Raw genomic sequence first — 20,564 nt, 5'->3', positions numbered from 1 at the left:
CTACACACTGAAGAAGTGTTAGTACGTTACAAACTCTATTTGATTGTGCAGGAGTCAGGAGTCAAGCTATCTATCTTACTTTATTGCATTTGTTTGTTATCTTGTTTCTCTTAGTCTTCATCTCTTTAGGTCATTCTTCTATCATTTGGTATCAAGAGCAAGGTTTGATTTTATTCCAATAAAATCAATCTTGGGATTGCTATCTAAAAATTCAACCAAAAAAAGTGTCAAATCTGAAAATTGCAAAAAAAAAGTTGTTATCCCGTTTTTATCCCTAGGCCAAAATTTTAGGTCCTAAATTTTTGTGTCTTTTGGTGTTTCTAGTGTTAGATTCTTGTTCCCTAACGCTATTAGAGTCTAGAAATTGAAAAATCACAAAAAAAAAAGTGTCAAAAAACAAAAATCCCAAAAGAGTACTACTCCCGTTTTTGACCCTAGGTCAAAATTTGAGTTTTTGATTTTGTGTTTTTAGTGTTAGATTTGTGTTCTCTAACACTATAGGAGTTTAGATCTTGAATTTGAGATATTTCCGGGTTGTTTTGAGTCATCCACCATTGTTGAACTTGAAGTTGAAGAAACTTGAAAGGTGAATCTCGAAATTGGAAGGGATCTTGATCATGGCTATATTCATAGCCCCATAATCTCTAACATCATCGTAGCCATAAAATCCCTCACTACAATCATAGTCTCCCATGATGTAGTCACAATAGTCCGAGGCTACCAAGATATGTTCCCCTTATATCACCTTGTACCTACAAATGAACAAACAAGATTAGTAGTAAAAGCTCCTCACCAACACTCGTATACACTCACCTTTGTGATCCTCTCAATTGGAGCGGCAAATATTGAAAGTTGCTTATATTCTGGTAGTCAATAAGGTGTCAATCACTACTTAGCGGTTGGAATAGATTCTTGTTTGATTGACTCAAGACACAAAATAAAATCTACTTACGAACTTGAAACAAAGAAATTCAACGAATCAAAATGAGAAAAGCACACAAAGAACGGAAACACGAAGAAAACGAACTCAAACAACTAATTCACAACTAAGCAGGTGATTACTAGTTGTTAATTAGTTCTAGAATCAAGAAATAAAACTAAAGAAACAAAGAAAAGAAACTTAGAACCTAAATTTGAGCTTCAAGGTATTTTTAAGTTGATGATGTGGCACTTTGATGACGTGGCAGCCTTGGTCAAAATTGGTCAACGATTTGGAGTTGACTTGTTTCCAATTTAAAATTCAACAATCTTCTTCTTGATAGTGTGGTAATTGGTTTTGGTGAAGGAAACACAAAGAATGGACCCTTTTTCAAGCTCAAAAGAGTTTGAATTTGTTGTGGTCCACCCTTGTACTTTCCCTTGTCCTCTTCTTTGAGAATATTCCTTTTTTGATGCTTTTGGACTCTTTCTTCCTTTGAAAGACTTGGAATATGCTTTGAATATTCTTTGTACAAACAAGGACCACACTCTCTTTCTTCTTCTTTTTGGATCAAACCACCACTTTTTGAATGTTCTTCAACAACATATGAAGAACATGAAGAACACCAAGAACATTCAAAAATGGAACCTAACCCAAATAAACTCCAAATTGAATGATTTTTTAATATTCAAGCACACTTTGAACTCCCAAACATCAATATCACATTTTCAAGCCACAAATCTCACATGGGCAGAATTGGGAGTTATCGTTTTGAGGGAGAAAATGAGGTAAATGAAGTTCCTAGTGTTTATGGTGAATATGGAGATGATGTAGGACCTTGTGATGGTTCTTATGATGAAGTTGGTGCATGTGAGGAGTCTTACACTTCCCACTCCGAACCTAGAATTGGTGTAAGGTATAATCCCTTCCTTCGCAAAGCTTATGAGATCCATGGTGAGAGTGCACGTGTGGAGCATAAAGATTCATATTCTTCACCTTGTAGTACATCTTATCAAGTTCGAAGTGGTGTGAATGGGTATACTAGCTATAGTGTAGGTTGTCCCATGAGAAGAAGAGAGAATACATCTCCGAGGCCGAGGGATACTCATGTGCCCATGGGTTGTCCTAAACTCTACAATGTTGATCCTAAGAGAAGTGTTCACTCCGGAAAGGTAAGCATTTATGGGGTACCGGGCTGCCTCCTTGTGCTAGATGATTGGCGCCATAAGAACTATATCATGCCACCCATTGTTGACTATATGGGATTGTTTAGAGAACCTTTACTTGTTCCATACTCCTTGGACGGGTATAAGGTTACCGAGAGAGTGCGGATTGTCTTCACCCAATTTGAATACTATGGGAGGTGTGGTGCGATATCTTCCCCTTAACACCAGGTCATGTATGCTTGGGTGCCGATTGATTTGCACAACATAGAGTTCCAAATGTGCTAAATTGGCCTAAGGTTGTAGTGGACCGTTGGGGAAATTATCTCTTTACCTCAATTCTTCCCAAACCACAAGGAGATGTGATCACTTACTCCAAGTCGAATGATTATGAGAGACAAAAGATTGAGAGGAGTAAGGGTGTGCAAAGTAGCAATCCAAGAGTGGAAAAAGGAGAGGTTGTGTGGAGTGAAGTGAGGGGGTTGCCACCAAACCATGCTAACTATGTTTGTCCTTCTATTTCTAAGGACATTTGTGTAGGTACTAACATGGCAAGCGAAGGAGCACAAAGCCAAGGAGAAGTTGCTACCGAAGCATGTGGGAAACCTTCACACCACGGCAAAGAAGAATCTACTCAAGAACTTCAAGATAAAATAGCTAACTCTTACACTTTTATGCATGTGAATGATAATTGTGTGGCTAGTAGCCCATTAAGTGTTAGTAGTAGCTTACCTATTTGTGAGTCTATTGATTCTTTGTCTCTTGTTGATGATGTACTTGTTGTGAGTGTGGATACACTAGTTGATCCTATTGATAACCGAATTGACTCTTCTTGTAAGATCAATTTAAGTCCACCTAGTGTTGAAGCCATTGTGTTGAATGATAATACATCTTCTATTGATTCTTTGCCCCTTGATGATGATGTACATGTTGTGAATGTGGATACACTAGTTGATCCTATTGATGACTGAATTGACTCTTCTTGTAAGATCAATTTATGTCCACCTAGTGTTCCAATGTGTTGAATGATAGTACATCATCTTGTGGGAATTGTGTTGGTCAACTTATGTGCTAAATTTGTCCACTACTTGAGGATGTACGTAATGTGTTTAATGGATCTCAAGTGAGTGATAACAACAACAAAAACAACAAACCCAATGTATTCCCACATAGTGGGGTCTGGGGAGGGTAAGATGTACGCAGTCCATACCTCTACCTCTAAAGAAGTAGAAAGGTTGTTTCCGATAAACCCCGGCTCGAGACATGGAATACTACACAAATACATAGTAAAGCATGGAACAAAATGGCATAACATAAATACGACACCCACAAGTAATAGAAAACAGAGAAAAATAAACAGATTCGTAATAAAGCATGAAACAAGGTATCATAACAAGAATAATACTCCCACCAAGTAATTCCCTACACTAGCGACCCAAACTGACCCTAGCTTTCTGCCCTAATTCGCGTCCTCCAGATCTTCCTATCTAGGGTCATGTCCTCAGTGAGTTGTAACTGCTCCATGTCCCGCCTAATCACCTCTTCCCAGTACTTCTTCGGCCTACCCCTACCCCGCCTAAGACCATCCAAAGCTAGTCTCTCACACCTACGAACTGGGGCATCCATGCCCCTCCTCATCACATGTCCGAACCATATTCCCGCATCTTATTCTCCACTGGAGTCACACCAACCTTCTCTCTGATAGTCTCATTCCGAACTCTATCCCCCCTAGCCAGCCCACACATCCAATGCAACATCCGCATTTCCGCCACCTTCATTTTTTAAATGTGGGAGTTCTTAACTAACCAACACTCCGCTCCATACAACATGGCCGGATGGACTGCCACCCTGTAGAATTTGCCTTTAAGCTTGGGCGGCACCTTCTTATCACACAACACCCCCGAAGCGAGCTTCCACTTCATCCATCCCGCCCCAATACAGTGCGAGACATCCTAGTCAATCTCACCATTACCCTGAATCACGAACCCGAGATACTTGAAACTATCCCTCTTACATACCACCTGTGATTCCAACTTCACTACCACCTCATTCTCCAACCTCACGTCATTAAACTTGCATTCCAAATACTCTGTCTTGCTCCTACTCAACCTGAACCCTTTAGACTCAAGAGTTTGTTTCCACACCTCTAATTTATCATTCACACCCCCCGCATCTCATCAATCAAAACTACATCATCTGCAAAAAGCATACACCAAGGCACCTCTCCTTGAATACGCCGCGTCAACACAACCATCACCAAAGCAAACAAAAAGGGACTAAGAGTAGATCCCTGATGCAATCCTGTCAAGACAGTGAAATGCTCTGAGTCTCCTCCCGCCGTCCTCACCTGAGTTTTAGCTCCATCATACATGTCCTTAAGTGAGTGATGATATTAAAAATGTTGATCAAATAAATAGGAGTGACTCCTTTAGAATGTTCTACTCTCGGTTTTGCTCATAGGGATAATCATGTGCTTGAAACATCTTTGATACTTGATAATGATCTTTTAGAGAATGGATTTGCATGTTCTATATCCTCTTCATGGATAGATCCTTCTCTCTCTAAGGACAGTATCTTATTTGAAGATCATGAGTTCACTTCTAATGAACCTAGTGGTGAGAATGAAGTTGAAGGTATAGCTTGTCTTAAAAGATATAGCTTATATGCCAACCCACTATGGTGTGACAACATTCCTCCTAAAGATGGAAATCTTTCTTGGAAGATAAGAGTACCCTTAAGGGAAGGGAATGTGAGGTCTTGGAAAGGAATGATCAATTGGGTGATGATAATAATTTTGACTTGCTTGAATTCTTAAGAAACCCAATAAGTGATTGTTCCTTGAAAATTGATTGTGGTTGTGATCCTTTATATGACACCTCACCCATGTTTGATGACTAAGAGGATGAATTGCTTGCTTCTTGTGAAGACTTAAGTAATAATTCCTTGGACTTTGGTAGTGGTATGTGTCTACTTGAGGGTACTTCCATAGAAAGGGAAGGTGTCCATTGTTTGAAAATTACTTCTTTTACTATGTGTGACCTTATTATTGAGAGTAGTCATGGTGATGATATTGAAACTAGTGAGTACATACATGAGGACACTTTAGTTGAAGTTGACTTGAGTGATACCTTTCTCTACTCTCTATTTACTTTTAATGATATATAGCTATTGTAGAGAGTATATCTTGTAGTTTGGGTGAGGCCTATGGGGAAAGGGAGTGTTGTTTAGACCCGTGTCTATGGCTACTTTTTCCATTTGACCTCGGTGCCAAATATGGAAATGGTGGTGTTGGTGGTCTACATGACAAGCAAATTGTCATTCTTGAAAACCCGAGAGCAAAAATGTCATTGTCTCCTTGGGGTAATGCTTTTAAATGTGCATCCTTGCTTGACACACTTGTTCTTAAGTTGCATGAATCCCAACTTATGGATGCCAAGTTGTCTATTTGTTTGAAGGAACGAGCGCGTATGTGTTTAAATGCTTTGTCTTCATCTGTCCACGTCTTTATACTTAATTCTTTCCTATACTACCTCTTTGCCTATGATGACATCAATGCTAGTTTCGAGTTTGCAATAAGTAGAGGTAGGGGTCTTATTGGTTGGTCCACTTGTTTGATTGATAAGGCTATTGGGATTGGTGGACTTTGAGACCAATAGTGGCACCACGTTTGATGAGGCCACTTAAAGAGGTAATGAAACAATTGTGCTTTATGGTTCCTAAGACAAGGGTAGCCTTACCTTTTGGACTTAGTGATACCATTAAGACCTTTGTAGTTTCTTTACCTCTTGATACTTGTCATAGCTATTTCCTTAGTAACATTCTTACTAAGCTCTTTATGACTAAGACAAAGGATTCGTGATTATATCTCAAATATATACCACCTTGGCATGATGAAGTTATTTGTTGTACTAACCCTAACCCTCACATGCCATGAGGAAGTTGTGCTTGTTTGTCCTTTCTTTAGTTTTGCAAGGTATGGATTCGAGGTCGAATTCTTTTCAAGAAGGGGAGGATGATACGAGCCAAATGGTCATCTATGCTTTTGAATGCTTTTGAAGACATCATTGGAGGTCAATGCATAAGGACTCAAGACTTGGTCACCTCGAGGACACAAGAACATGCATGGAGGACCCGTTTTGAGCACGACATAACGCAAACCCGTATGTGGAAGATTGCGTGGGGGCTTACCTTTGATGCCAACTCGAGTCCACAAGTGTTGAAGCATGACCTCTTAGTTTTGGAGCATTGAAGAAGCACCCTTCATTAATGGTATTTTGGGGATTACACTTACTGGAAAGACACTCCATGACCACCCCTTTCATTAAGGGTATTTTGGCTATTTTTCTATGTAATAAGCTAGCGTATAAATAGTCTTCTATTAGATCATTTGCTCTTTAGTTGATTATGGATATTTTAGAGCCATTGAAAGACTTTTTCTTCTCTCTTTGAGAGTGTAGTGTAGGGCTTAGAAAAGCCATTATTGATCTTTGCTTAGAAACGGTGGTTGTAAGGCAGAGTTGATTCCCTTAGCGGTCAACGTAAGAGTTTAGTGTTGTTATTGCGGGTCTTAGGGGTCTTATCGTTTGATACACGATTTGGTTCCTTTTTCTTGTAATCTCGTATGTCAAGCTATCTAACTTTATTGCATTTGTTTGTTATCTTGTTTCTCTTAGTCTTCATCTCTTTAGGTCATTCTTCTATCATCGCACGATCTAAATCATAAAATAAGGTCATAAGTCCTAAATGCCCAAGCAGTCCCTCCAATATAAATGTGGTGCACAACCAAATTCATAAGTGAGGCTCTACCAGGCACGACTTCAAAGATTTCCTGCAACAACAGAACCTATGCTCTAATACCAAGTTTGACATGCCCCAGACCGGAAAGAGTGGACAAGGGTTCATACGAACACTTGCTATACAAATGACCTTCATTAAGCGGAAGAGTCAATATTTATGAGACAATTTCCTGAATGGTACATAAGTAGCACGGGTCAAATGGCCGCACTAATACAGTAGACAACTGAAATTATGATTACATACGATAACTTTACATTGTCTATGAAGCCTCTAATAGAATTTGTTACTATACAACAACAGAATGATCAGGACAGGACTCAACATACCCAACCTATAACTGTAACTATGACTTACAGAGTACTAGAAATTTTATTAGCTTTATATGATCGTGATTAGCCTTTGGGCATGCTTGAATTGTTATTTGAGATGATGTTAAAGGCTAGGCCAAAATGATTAATTGAAGGTTTAAGTGTTGATGAAGAAAATATGAACTTGAATATCAATATTATTGTGCTCAAAGCATTTTGTTGAGGTTTTTACTTATTTTAATGATATTGAGACTGGGTGTCAATGTGTCATGCAGGCACAAATTAATATTAGGATTGGGGACCATGTTGATACGAAACATATACGGAGCTCGTCCCCTGCAGGTCATGCAGGTCATGACTAAGGGTCCCTGCTGACCCTAGCATATGTGTGTATATATATATGTGTGTGTGCGCGTATATATATATATGCACATATATATACACACATATGGAGTGTATCGTTGTCCCTTCTTGTGAAATTGGTTGCTTGCTTCATTCCTTGTCCCAGTGGTCGCATTATCGGTGTGTAATAGATTTAGAATAGTGAGCGACGGACATCACGGAAGAGGATTAATAAGAGAGGAGTGTAGAGCTGTTTTAAATGCTCTGAGGATAAATTAATAATGTTATAATTAAGGAAAAGCGATAAGGTTAGGAATTGATGTATGTTGATGCTCGTTAAGTGAATATTGCCATGATCTCTTCTTGATTGCTATATGTTGTTATATGCTTCAAACACGAGCAGACTGATGATACCTATTAGTACGTGTGTTTTGTACTGATACTACACTTACTATACCTCTTTTTGGAGGTATAGAAATGATTGAAGGTCATTTGAAGTTTTTGTGGTGCGACTGTGATCACTCTTCAATAGCTATACATACATACATACATACATACGTACATATATACATATATATATATATACATACACCTGTTATACTACTCTTACATGGAGGTTGTGTTATGATTTGTCCTTGTATTTAGAGCTCTTGTACATGTTTAGATTGGGTTCTGAAAAGTTGTTTTGTTGAATTTTGCATTTGGTATTGTAGAAATGTTTTGGTTTTAAATCGAAAGTTATTTATTACTATGCTTAAGGTTTGGTAATGTTTTCCGCAGCTGTTAAAGGTTGGATGGTAAGGGTTCTCCTATCTAGGGTAGAGTTGGGTAAGCGCCCACATGATCCCATAATTTGGGTCGTGACACATCTAAAAGACCTTTCATATGCTTCCACATTTCTACGTTCCAAGATCAATTAATACTTTGTGCTCCTCTAAATTTTAAAATTATGTCAACATTAGTGTCACAGAGTACAAAAAGCACATCATTTTTATTTTACTAATAAGAATACAGAACATCACCAGTTTTATAGCCAAATAAGTAGATGGCATTACTCAACTAATGAACGCAGTTTTTAGTGTCAAACTTTTGAAGCACCGAGAATTTCTATAAGCAGTGACTAATTTAGAGCTAAAGGATGAAATTTAATCAAACTCGAATCACGTTGGGCCCGCGAGTGTAACAAAGTCACAGGAACACTTAAAGTTACTATAGGAATAAAAAGGGCAGCCTGATGTACTAAAGCTCCCGCTATGCACATGTCCAAAGAAGGGTCAAACCACAAGGGTCTATTGTACGCAGTCTTACCTTGTATTTCTACCAGCAAGTGGTTGAATTAATTGAATAAATGAATCAATGTTATCAGATTCTTTGGGGAGTAATTATTTATCAATGAATAAGCAAAGATTAATGGGGGTAATCATTAAACCAATGATTAGTTGGCAAGATAAAAAAGAAAATTTGGAATCAATGGAATACTTGGCAGTGACTAAGATACGGAAAAAAAAAGGATTATGTAGAGACAAAATAAGCCAAAAAAAAGGAACTAAAAATAAGGAAATTGGGAAAAAGAGAGTACGTCCCATGAAATGAATCGGGTGCAAGAGTTAAAGAAGGGGATAATTAATGGTATCTCCACTTGCAAATACAAAAAGAGAATGAAACATGGAGGAGATGAAGTTGGAGTGAAATTTGGAAAAAAAGAGTTGTTGGTAATGGAATCCAGCTGAAAGGCCACTCTTGGTGTCAAGAAACTTCAAGAAATCAATGACATATATCCGATAGTGGCGTGAGGCATCACTTGAAACGTCCAACTTAAGCAGCCTTTTAAAGGCATTTCGGGAGAAAGAAAATTTAATTGTTTGGAACTAGTTCTTAGGAGTTAGAGAGAAAAGAGAGCTCCTACTCTATGCATGCTACTTTGAGGCGAAAGTTTGCATTGCTTGGTAGATTTGGTTCCTTAAATACATTTCCTAAGTCTCCAACATCACGAAGTTAGATTTGTGAAGAAAATATCGAGAACCTTTAAAGAACACAAGCCGTGAAAAGTCTAGGGTCCTACAAAGAGGCATTGCTTTCACTCCAATTTAGTATATTATGCTCCATGGACATTGTAGACTATACTTTTGATGTAGGAGTTAGATTTAAACACTGATTCATGAAACCCTGGAAAGTTAGTTTTGAAATTGAAAAGTTTGTTGATAAAAAAGATGAATGGTGTTGGGGTTAGCTTGAATGGCATCTTTAAAAGTTTCTAAAGGAGTGAGTAGTAACTATAACACATGCAATGGATGAATTGGGGTTAAAACTGAAGGATTTGACTTTCAAATTGAAAAATAGGACTTCTTGCTAAACTTTTTTTAATAACTGTGGTGTTTCGGCCAGCTTTGGCGCATCTCGACTAATTCCACATGATACCTACCATCTACCACCAGCAATAGACTATCCACGAAGGTTAGGACAGATGGGAAGAATCAACTAATATTTGTGTCTCTACTAGGATATGAACCTGAGACCTCATGTTCTCACTTGTAAAGTTAAATTTGAGTGTTAGGCACTTGGTTGACTTAGTTGGTATTGTTATGATGAGTCATTGATTTACATAAACTCGTATATGTGTATTGTAAAAGATTCTTGGGGTAAAATTTGGAAAGTGATTCGAGATATACTGAAACTTGCTACCTCTTGAAGGTTTTCCCGATATAAGAATTTATGAAAAATAGTTTAATGTGAATACTAACTTGTAAGACAGACAATTGGGATTGAACCATTCCTTATGGTACATGGCTATGTGCTATTTTTCATGATTTTTATAAAATGTGAAGTGTTAATGTTTTTTAAAACCTTTACATATTGAAATAATACACGTTGCAGCAACAACAACAACAAACCCAGTGTATTCCCACATAGTGGGGTCTGGGGGATAAGATGTACGCAGTCCATACCACTACTTCAAGAGAAGTAGAAAGGCTATTTCCGATAGACCCCCGGCTCAAAATAATACATGTTGAATCTTTAAAAATGATTTTCATTTGTAGATTTCTTTATCATGAATGTGAAAGGATTTTATTCGATTGTTGCTCAAATGGTTGGATTGGATATAAAGACCAAGGTTGATAATTTGGGAGTTACTTGGTTCATCTAGATTGGCTTCTAAGATTTTCCATCTGATGTTATGAAACTGCACGTGGCGGAGTAGGCGTAGAACCTACTTACCTTTAGGAATTATGCTAGAGTGCCCCATGAGAGGGTACTATTGTGCTACATTATTAGCATGGCTTAATCGATTCATACAGCACTGTAATGAGATATCCTGAGCAAGTAGGGTACAGATAGCGCAGATAAGCTCTAGGGTTTGTTGGGACTTTAACTGCAAAGCACAAAGAGCGAGATTTAATGAAAAATGTGCAAAGGAAGAAAAATATAAATATATATGTTTGATCCATGACATATATGTTTGGTCCAAGACTAATAATTATAAGCATGAATGACAAATACATGAAAAAATAAAGTATAAATATTACGATAAAGTGGAATATCAGTTGTTTAGTTTCATCTCTTCAGAAGAGGCTCATTGGCAAGGAAAAGTATGCGTAAAAGCCTCGATGAGGACACTGATGCGCACATTAAGGGAGATGAAGCGCTCAACAGGTCTTGAGCCTCGCTTCAGGGCTCAAGCGCACACGTTTTGAGCCTCGCTTCATGGCTCAAGCGCCCTTTGACAACACTGTTAGGTACATTACCTAGTTGACTTTAAATCTTGTGACGGTGAGGGTATAGTAATCCACGGTAAATGATAAAATCTCACATGATTTTGATTAAACTTTATTGCTAAAAGCGAGGACTTTGGAATGTGTTTACTTTGACATTTCATTTCACTATCCAAATTGAGAATTGATATAAATGCTTCTTTCTTATATCAATGTCTATGTGTATCATTTGATTTCCTTAAATCTTGTCTCACTTCTCGGGGAAACGGTTGTATGATGTATACTAGGCATGTGAAGCCTAGGCCTTTTGGTCATTCAACCTTTTTTTTATTTTAGGATTATGTGTTGACCACCCTGAGCCATAAGATTAGCCCAGTTTCACATCTTCCAGTCGAATACTTGTGGTGAGACTCCACTTACATCTCGTGGAGCTTAGATTGTTATATTCTTTGAGTCACCGAGATTTGTCTCGATTTCCTAGCTTAATCCTTATAATAGAGGTGCCATAGACGACAGCAGTTCTTTCGGATTGTAATTACAATTATTCATATGGCATGCAAGCATGATACTTAATATTAATTTTATGAATTTTCATTTAAAACTAAAAAAGTGGTTGATTTAACGTTTGTTCGTGCATAATTTTTAATACTCAAATGATAAAAAATTTTCAAAAGCTTTTGCATTCATGACTTAGGTGCATAATTAGGGATTATTACACGAGTTGGTTCGTTGCAGTGTTCAAGGAAGCGTGATGCGGAAAAAGGCGAGAAGGCTCCGGATCACGCATACGTGAAGCGATGCGAGCGCATCGTTGAAGTGAAGCAGTGAAAAGAAGAAGGTGTTGTAGTGGTAGTAGCACAGTGAAGAAGAAAAAGTCGCAGCAGTGGACTTCAAAATTAACCTTAGAAAATTGAAACAGTGGTGGTCACCAAAGTAGACTCTACTTTTTAAAATTTAAAATTGACCCTAAATATAAGATCAACACGAAGTGACTCTTTTTTTAATTTAAATTTGATCCTAAAAATAAAATCAACATGATGCGCTCGCATCAGCCATACGCAACGAGAGAGGCTCGCATGGTTCGCTGAGGTCGGCTAGAGTTTCGGGTGCCAATTACGTGGCTTTGGAGCGTCACACAACTGTATTTGTTTACAACATCTGAAGATGACTTGATAATGGCCAAGAGATAGAAACCAAAAGAATCACCAACAAAGGTAAAGATATTTGAAATTACCCTGATTAGTTCAAAGCTCTGACCTTGTGAACCCCTCAGCATATCTTTTTCTTTCCTAAGCTGCCAAAACAAAAAGAGAATGAAGCTGATACTAGATAGTAGGAGTTCAATGGACTCGAGGATTGAAAATAATGTCCCACGAGTAACTAACTCGAGAAAACAGTTAAGAAGAAGAAGAAGAACTAAGAAAGAGATGTAGAGGGAAGAAAGTAATTTTGTATTTCTATGAATGAAATGAATGTGATTACATGTTTATATAGAGTTCATGAATGCACTACTCAATCAGCTAAGCCACTAGAGTTAGTTATAACTACTTAACTAACTGTCTAACTAACTACACGGTAGCAACTACAGTGTTAACTAATTTCTGGAATTATTACAATTTCCTACTAATGAATATTGTGTATCAGTACTCCCCCCATACAAAAGATCCTTGATCTCAAGGATCAAACAAAGGAAACCTAGTCTTCAGTACACTTAGCAAATTCTCAAGTAGCGACATCAGCAGGAAGTCCATTTCACTTGATCAACAACTAAGGAACAGCCTTATTCCCTTTCTTTACCATCCATCTTTGTAAGACTAGCTCAGGTTCAGGACAATGAGGATTTGCCAAGTCAATAGTGGGAGGATAAGAGATCTAGGGAGGCAATTCATAGCATTTCTTTAACAGAGAAACATGGACAATACGATGTATCTTGATAGAATCAGGAAGCAATAGAGTGTAGGCAACATGACCAATTTTTTTAATAATCTGGAAAGGTCCATAAAACTTAGCAGCTAGCTTGTGTGAAGCATGATTAGTGATAGTAACCTGCTTGTAGAGATGAACCTTGAAGTAAACCCAGTCTCCAACATCAAAATTCTTGTCGGTTCTATGAGCATCAGCCAACTGTTTCATTCTTATTTGAGCTCTGTAAGCTGGTGCTTAAAGCGACTGAAGTTTGAAATCTCTATTCAGCAGGGTGTTATCAACTTCAGCTGAAGGTAATTCACCAGGAAGGTAAGGAAAATGTAGTGGTGGAGGTCTGCCATATAAAGGCTCATATGGTGTTGTTTGAATAGCTGAATGATGGGAGGTATTATACCAATACTCGACCATGGAAAGACAAGAAAACCAATTAGATGCATCCTCATTGCAGTAGCATCTCAAGTATGTCTCTAAACATCTGTTTAAAACTTCAGTTTGACCATCAGATTGGGGGTGATATGTTAAAGATGTATGCAACTTAATACCTTGTAATATGAATAATTCTGCCAGAACAAATTGATGAAAACATCCCTGTCACTAGTGATAGCTTCAGGCAATCCATGCAACTTCACAACATTATCCATGAAAGCTTTAGCAACAGTTTAAGCTGTATAAGGATGCTTGAGTGGCAAAAAATGCCCATACTTACTGAGTCTGTCCACTACCACTAGAATCACCTTATGAGACTTACGCATCCCATCAATAAAATCCATGCTAATCTAAGACCATACCACATCCGGGATAGGTAAAGCTTGCAAAAGACCAGGATATGCAGATAAATCAGAGTTGTTCTTTTGGCAAACATCACAACCCTGAATGAATCTCTTCACATCCCCTCTTACGTCCCTCCAATAAAAAAGAGTAATTAGTCTACTTAATGTAGCCTCAACACAAGAGTGACCACCTTGAGATGATATGATTTCTTTTCTCAAATCTGGATCCTTGCCAACCACTAACCTACCCTTCCTTCTTAGTTGACCCTGACACCAGGTGAATTGCATGTGAATTGTTGGATTTTGCTGTAAGTGTATCATGAGCTTCTGCAGATCAGCATCACCATCCCAACTAGCTACAATAGTGTGAAACAAATCAGTATTTGTAGGTGAAATGAACAAGGCCAGCAACTCAGCTCCAGTGACTCTTGACAAGGCATCAGCCACTTTATTATCAACTCCTCTTTTGTACTCTATAGAGTAGTCAAAAAGCATTAGTTTGGTCAACCATAACATCTGTGAATTAGTGTGTAGATTTTGCTTCATAAGGAACTTCAGAGCCTTCTGATCGGTCTTTATTATAAGCCTTTGCTCCATAAGGAACTCTCTGTCATACACTAATAGTGCAGCATGCTTAAGGGACAAAACTTTGCTTATAAAAGCAATTGGATGCCCTTTTTGCATGAGTACAGCCCCTATTCCAAATCCCCTAACATCAGTCCCCACAACAAATGTCTTATTGACATCAGGCAAAGCAAGAACAGGAGTTTGTGCCAATGCCTCCTTCAAGTGATCAAAAGCTTCTTGGACTATGGATGACCATTAAAAGTTGTTCTTCTTGGTTAAATCATTTAACTGATCACACCAAAACCTTGTATGAACCTTCTGTAGTAACCAGCCAGTCCCAAGAACCCTCTTAATTGCTTAAGAGTAGATGGAATAGGCCACCTCTTCAGTGTTTCAATTTTCTGAGAATCTGTTGACACTCCCCTTAATGAAATAAAGTGGCCAAGGTACTTAATTTTCTGAACTCCAAAGAAACACTTGCTCCTCTTGGCAAATAATTGATGCTTAATCATCTCTTCAAACACAAACCTTAGATGTACTACATGCTCCTCAATAGTTCTACTGTAAAACCAAGATATCACCAAGAAAACTAGCATATGTTTCTTGAGAAATTCCTGAAATACAAAATTCATCAATCCTTGGAATGTAGCAGGTGCATTAGATAAGCCAAAAGGCATCCCCAAGTATTCAAAGTGTCCTAAATGAGTTCTAATTTTGGGCACATCTTCTGTAGCCATTCTCAATTGATGATAGCCAGATCTTAAGTCAATCTTTGAGAATATTTTTGATCCTCCTAACTCATCCAATAGATCTTCAACAATAGGAATAGGGAACTTGTTCTTCACAGTAAACTTATTCACTTATTCAGGTCCCTATAGTCAACACATAATCTTCAAGTACCATCTTTCTTACCCACTAGAACTACTGGAGATGCAAATGGACTATAACTAGGCTGTATAATCCCTTGTTCTAACATTTGCTACACCAGGCCTTCTATAATGTCCTTTTTAATGGAAGGGTATCTGTAAGGTCTTTTATTCATGGGTTCAGTTCCAGCTTGCAAGACAATCCTATGATTAAACACCCCCTGGAAGGGGGTAGACCACTAGGCTCTTCAAACAACTTATGAAACACCAACAACAAATCTAATAAAGCTTGATCATTTTCAGGTACACTTTCATCAGGATCTATTGAATGTCCTCTCATTTGTTCACTCCCCATGGGCATCACTTGAATCATACAAAATTTAGCCAGCTTGCCAACACCTGGTTCCCATGGCTCCCAGCACCTCTTAGTCCGTGTTTCCTGCCTTTGTACCAGAATTCCATGGTCAGATTTCTAAAATTCATCTTAATATCACCCAAGTTCAACACCCATTGCACCTCAAGCACTACACCACAAGATCCCAAGTGTAGCGGTAGAAAGTCTGCTGAAAACTCAGCTCCTTGCAACAACCAAGTGATGATGGTCATTTTATCTACTTTCATGCTTCCATTAGCTGCAGCAACCATTTGTGGACTAGTAGATCTTACTGCACACTCTAGCTATTGTACTAAGTCAGGGTCTATAAAGTTATGAGAACTTCCAGTGTCTATCAATATATTCAACCCTTTCTTAGCATGGTATCCAGTCACTTTTAGTGTCCTAAAACCTAAAGATCCATTTAAAGCATGAATGGAGATCTCCATATGTTCAGCAGGTTGAGATAGCTCCAACTTGCTCTCCTCTTCCTCATGCACTTCCACCTCAGTTTCATCCACTACATTATCTGATTCATCTACTTCTTCCAATTCTAACAAATACAATTATCTGTTTCATCTACTTCTCTCTTTTCATTGATTTCCTCTAGACTCAACCTTATTGTATTCAGATTCTTATTAAAGTTTCCTCGAGTTATATTAGGGGTAGGCAATATAGGTTTATTACTGAGAATTTTCTAATCTCCTATTTTTCTTGAACTAAACACAGAATGTGAACTTACTGGAGGTTTAACAGCATCCAGGTATGCCTTTTGCAATCTTTCACTTCTGTACACTTGAGCTAAGGTAGTGGGGTTGGTAATCTGACAGCAATGTTGAGTTCGGGTGATAATCCCCCAATGTAGCAACAAATTGCATTCTCCTCAGACAAATTCACTCTTGTAAGATGTCTTTCAAACACAGCTTGATATTCTTTGACTGTGCCTACTTGTTTAATCTTCTTCAACTCCTCCATGGGATCATCAAAATCAGATCCAAATTGTTCCACCAATGCCATCACATACTCATTCCACCCTACAGGTTGAAGAAATTGTCGATATTTCATAAAGGATAAATGTCATTGAATTGCTTCACTTTCCAAGTGCAATGTGGCTATAGTAATTTTCTCAGAAGCGGGGACCTTTTCCATTGTAAAAAAACGCTCAATCTTGAACAACCAAGAGTGTAAATCATCCCCGGTAAACATCAAAAATTCCATGCGTGACCACTTCAAACAATTGGATTGGGGATTATAATAATTGTCGGGGCTTTGATCCCTGTGTCCTCTCTCCTCAGATTGCTAGCTCTGGATGGATCATCTTGTCCGCTGGTGATTTTTCTCTTCTATTTTCTCCAGAATTCACCGAATATTCCTTCAATTCCAGTACCACCTGATCCAATTTCTTCATAGTAGTAACTTTCCCTGTCAAATTTCGCATATCCGCGGCCAATTTTTGCCCCATTTCTCGTAATTCAACGACTTCAGAAGCAGAATTCTCTAAAGATCTTGATGTCTTTGTCATCGTAAATCCAAGGAAAGGATGGCTCTGATACTAATGATACTAGATTCAACTCAATAGCAGGAGTTCAATAGACTCGAGGATCGAAAATACTATCCCAACTCGAGAAAACAGTTAAGAAGAAGAAGACGAACTGAGAAAGATATTTAGAGGGAAGAAAGTAATTTTTGTATTTATATGAATGAAATGAATGTGATTACATGTTTATATAGAGTTCATGAATCCACTACTCAACCAGCTAAGCCACTAAAGTTAGTTATAACTATTTAACTGACTGCCTAACTACACTGTAGCAGCTACAGCGTTAACTAATTTCTGGAATTATTACAATTTCCTACTGATGAATATTGTGTATCAGAAGCAAAAGGAAGTACTTAAAGCTAACTAGCAAGAAAGTTGACACATATCCCGTTATTACCAAGGAAAAATTATTTGTACAACAGCTTTGAACATATAAGCAGGCCAAACTAAAATAAGAAGTCCGCAGATACCCAAATTGACTCCCCCTTGGTTTATTAGTGAAGCTTTTCGACTAATCCAAAAAAGTTTATTCCTGAAGTTTGAATCAAGCAAAGCCAGTAACAGTTTACATAAAATAGTGCACACAAGATTTCTCATTTAAAAGTGTTCAGCCAATAGATTCCAGTATGAAATTCCAGATCATTAGTCAGATGTTTGGTTGTCATTTTTAGTTTCCATATTACTCCACAATACATGCATTAGTTACACGGTCATTCTTGTATAATTTTATGCTGAATTCAAGGTACACTAACAGTACAGATAGTACTAATGCATGCATAAGAGCACGTGAAAAAAAAGTCCTTTTATTACTTGATTAGATAAACCATTTTTTTACTTGTAATTACTTAAAATCCAATAGTATCTATAGTATTTACTTTAAATCCAGTAGTGAATCTCATTCGTCTAATTACAACACATGATTTATAATCTGCACTTAACTTATTCATGAATCAAATAACCCCCAAGTGCCATGAAATATTCCTCAAATTAGTTCCAGCATTAGTGCATTACTTCCATGGATATTCAACAACAACTAGGCCTCAGTCCAAAACAGGTTGGGTTATTACTTCCATGGATATGCTTTAACAAATAACAACAACAAACCCAGTGTATTCCCACATAGTGAGGTCTGGGGAGGGTAAGATGTACGCAGTCCATACCTCTACCTCTAAAGAAGTAGAAAGGCATATACTTTAACAAATAATCCTGAAATTAGTTCCTACATTACTTCCATGGATATATTCAACAACAACTAGGCCTCAGTCCAAAACAGGTTGGGTTATTCCATGGATATACTATAACAAATATTATGAAGTGATTGAATAGCTAATATTACCTCTTTACATCTTGCCCTAATCTCCAATAGCTCCTGTACATCAAAAGAGTGGTCACCACCACTAGTAGACATTCTAAAAACACACAAATTAGCGTCCACGGGAGGAAAACAGTACATCCAACTTAATTTATCAGGACATGATTAAAAATACTGGCCTCACAAGACATAGTCATATTAAGCACCATATGAGAAATCATTTTATACCTCATTTGTAACTGCTTATACCCACAACGATCAGATATAAAGAACAATCAACTCATAGAAAAAAGAGAAAAGTAAAGATAACCATATGCAGGTAAGAACTAGAAGAGGTTAGTGGATTATCCATTTGTGACACTAAGTTCTAAGCTAATGTCATATTGCCCGTATATTAAGAACAAGAAGAATATTGGATTAAAATGTAGGCACTTCATTTTCCCTATTTCTTGATTAATGAAAATGTTCCTTCAATATAGAGGTGAAAGAAAATGATAAACCAAGATTCTTTCTGCTTCATGACAATCACTCACATACACCAGAAAAAAATGATGTCCACATTTTATTACAAGATGAGATATTGGAAACGAAAGAATCAGAGAAACAATGAAGACTAATATGTAAATGGTTAATGTACGTAAAGCTCATTTCCCAAATACTAACCAAAAACCTGAGAAAAACTATCAAAGTGCCCGAATAGAGCAGAATGGATTCAGAGAATCATGTTGCCGACCTCGAATAGTTGATCGATTGATCGAAATGCCTACACCTTATTTTCCCATTTTCAATTTAAGATTCAAAAAATATGAAAACGAAATTCCTAGAGATTGACGAAATTCTGTTCAATGATTTAATCTTGTTTCAGCTTCTTCACAATCACAAATATAAGGAAAAATCATTTTCAGATAACAAGAAGGTAACGCCTCTGAATGAAAAAGTTCCAACTTTTTTACATAAATGAACATTATTTATAAAGTGATGTTCCAAACTTACATGATTAAGAAACTGAAACTCAAATAAAAGAGAAAAGAATATAAATACGGATTCCAAATTTTGAGCAAAAACCTGATTTATGTCATTGGTGATAGGAGTAATATTTGACGGGGAAGTTTAGGGATGAAATCGGGTCGGTAACCGGGTCCTCTTGTGGAAAAATAAAAAAGTGTTTTTTCGGGAAAAAAAATACTTTTTAAAAAAAGGTAAGTGCATGGCTAACTGGTAAAAGTAATTTTTTTAAAATAGATGAACAAGCAGTAATTCCTCCGGTTGGAAACAAACAGAAAAATTCTATTTTTAAAATAAAATAGGAGTAGAAAATTTTTTTTTTCATTAAAAGAATATCTCTATCACTTATATATTATATTATTATACTTATATATATAAGAGAGGATAATAAATTTTTACTAGAGAGAATAATAAATTTTGGTAGTCCTCACAAGGCTACTTTAGTAGTTTCAATTAATTTGTTAATTCACTAAATTATGGAATGTGGTTGATAAAGATAAAACTACTTTATTTCTTTGCTTGTCAAATGAGACTATATGTAGTGTGTCATGATATGAGAAATAATTGAGTTTTTTCTTTAATTTTAATTGTTTAACTAATTTTTATTTCTTAAAAAATAGAAAATATGGAGGAAATTATAAAGTGAAGAATCAAATTATTACTACTACATATAAGGGAGAATATTTCATTTTGCGTTATAAAATAATAAAGAACAAGAAGAAGAGTTGAGAGAATAGAGAGAGTGGTTCCTATTTCTTCTCTTGAGGAATGAATTACAATGAAGCAAAACCCATTTATTTACAGGGGAAAACTAACCTAGGAGTTTGTAATTTTTTCATAAATAGACATACATAATATATAGTAAAGTAGTATTCACTATATATAAGTCTGTCAAGTCCGCCTTACCCGTCCCTACCCGACCCACTTAAAGGACCCGGCCATGTTTGACCCGGCCCGGTAAGCCCT

General features: G+C 37.2%; 1 protein-coding gene across 16 annotated transcripts in view; it reads right to left on the bottom strand.

The window, feature by feature from the left end:
* The window catches only part of LOC107850336 (rho-associated protein kinase 1), a 39,653-nt gene extending 19,857 nt beyond the window's left edge, over nucleotides 1–19,796 (bottom strand). For 2 of the 16 annotated variants that reach the window (XM_047400453.1, XM_047400451.1), the window contains exon 1: nucleotides 18,618–19,247. Coding sequence is in view for 8 of the 16 variants with exons in the window: in XM_047400447.1 (XP_047256403.1) it covers nucleotides 12,474–12,533; nucleotides 18,618–18,734 (177 nt within the window). In the remaining 8 variants the exon portion in view is untranslated. Of the gene's footprint in view, nucleotides 1–12,473; nucleotides 12,534–18,617 lie in introns of all 16 variants that reach the window. The other 14 variants (XM_016694776.2, XM_016694774.2, XM_016694788.2 and 11 more) reach the window with 14 other exon arrangements.
* Between the last annotated feature and the right edge of the window lie 768 nt (nucleotides 19,797–20,564).

Source organism: Capsicum annuum, chromosome 12 (genome assembly GCF_002878395.1).
Source record: "Capsicum annuum cultivar UCD-10X-F1 chromosome 12, UCD10Xv1.1, whole genome shotgun sequence".
In the NCBI taxonomy this organism is placed as follows: domain Eukaryota; kingdom Viridiplantae; phylum Streptophyta; class Magnoliopsida; order Solanales; family Solanaceae; genus Capsicum; species Capsicum annuum.
The sequence above is the reverse complement of the archived record's forward strand: the minus strand, read 5'-3'. Positions and strand labels throughout refer to the sequence as shown.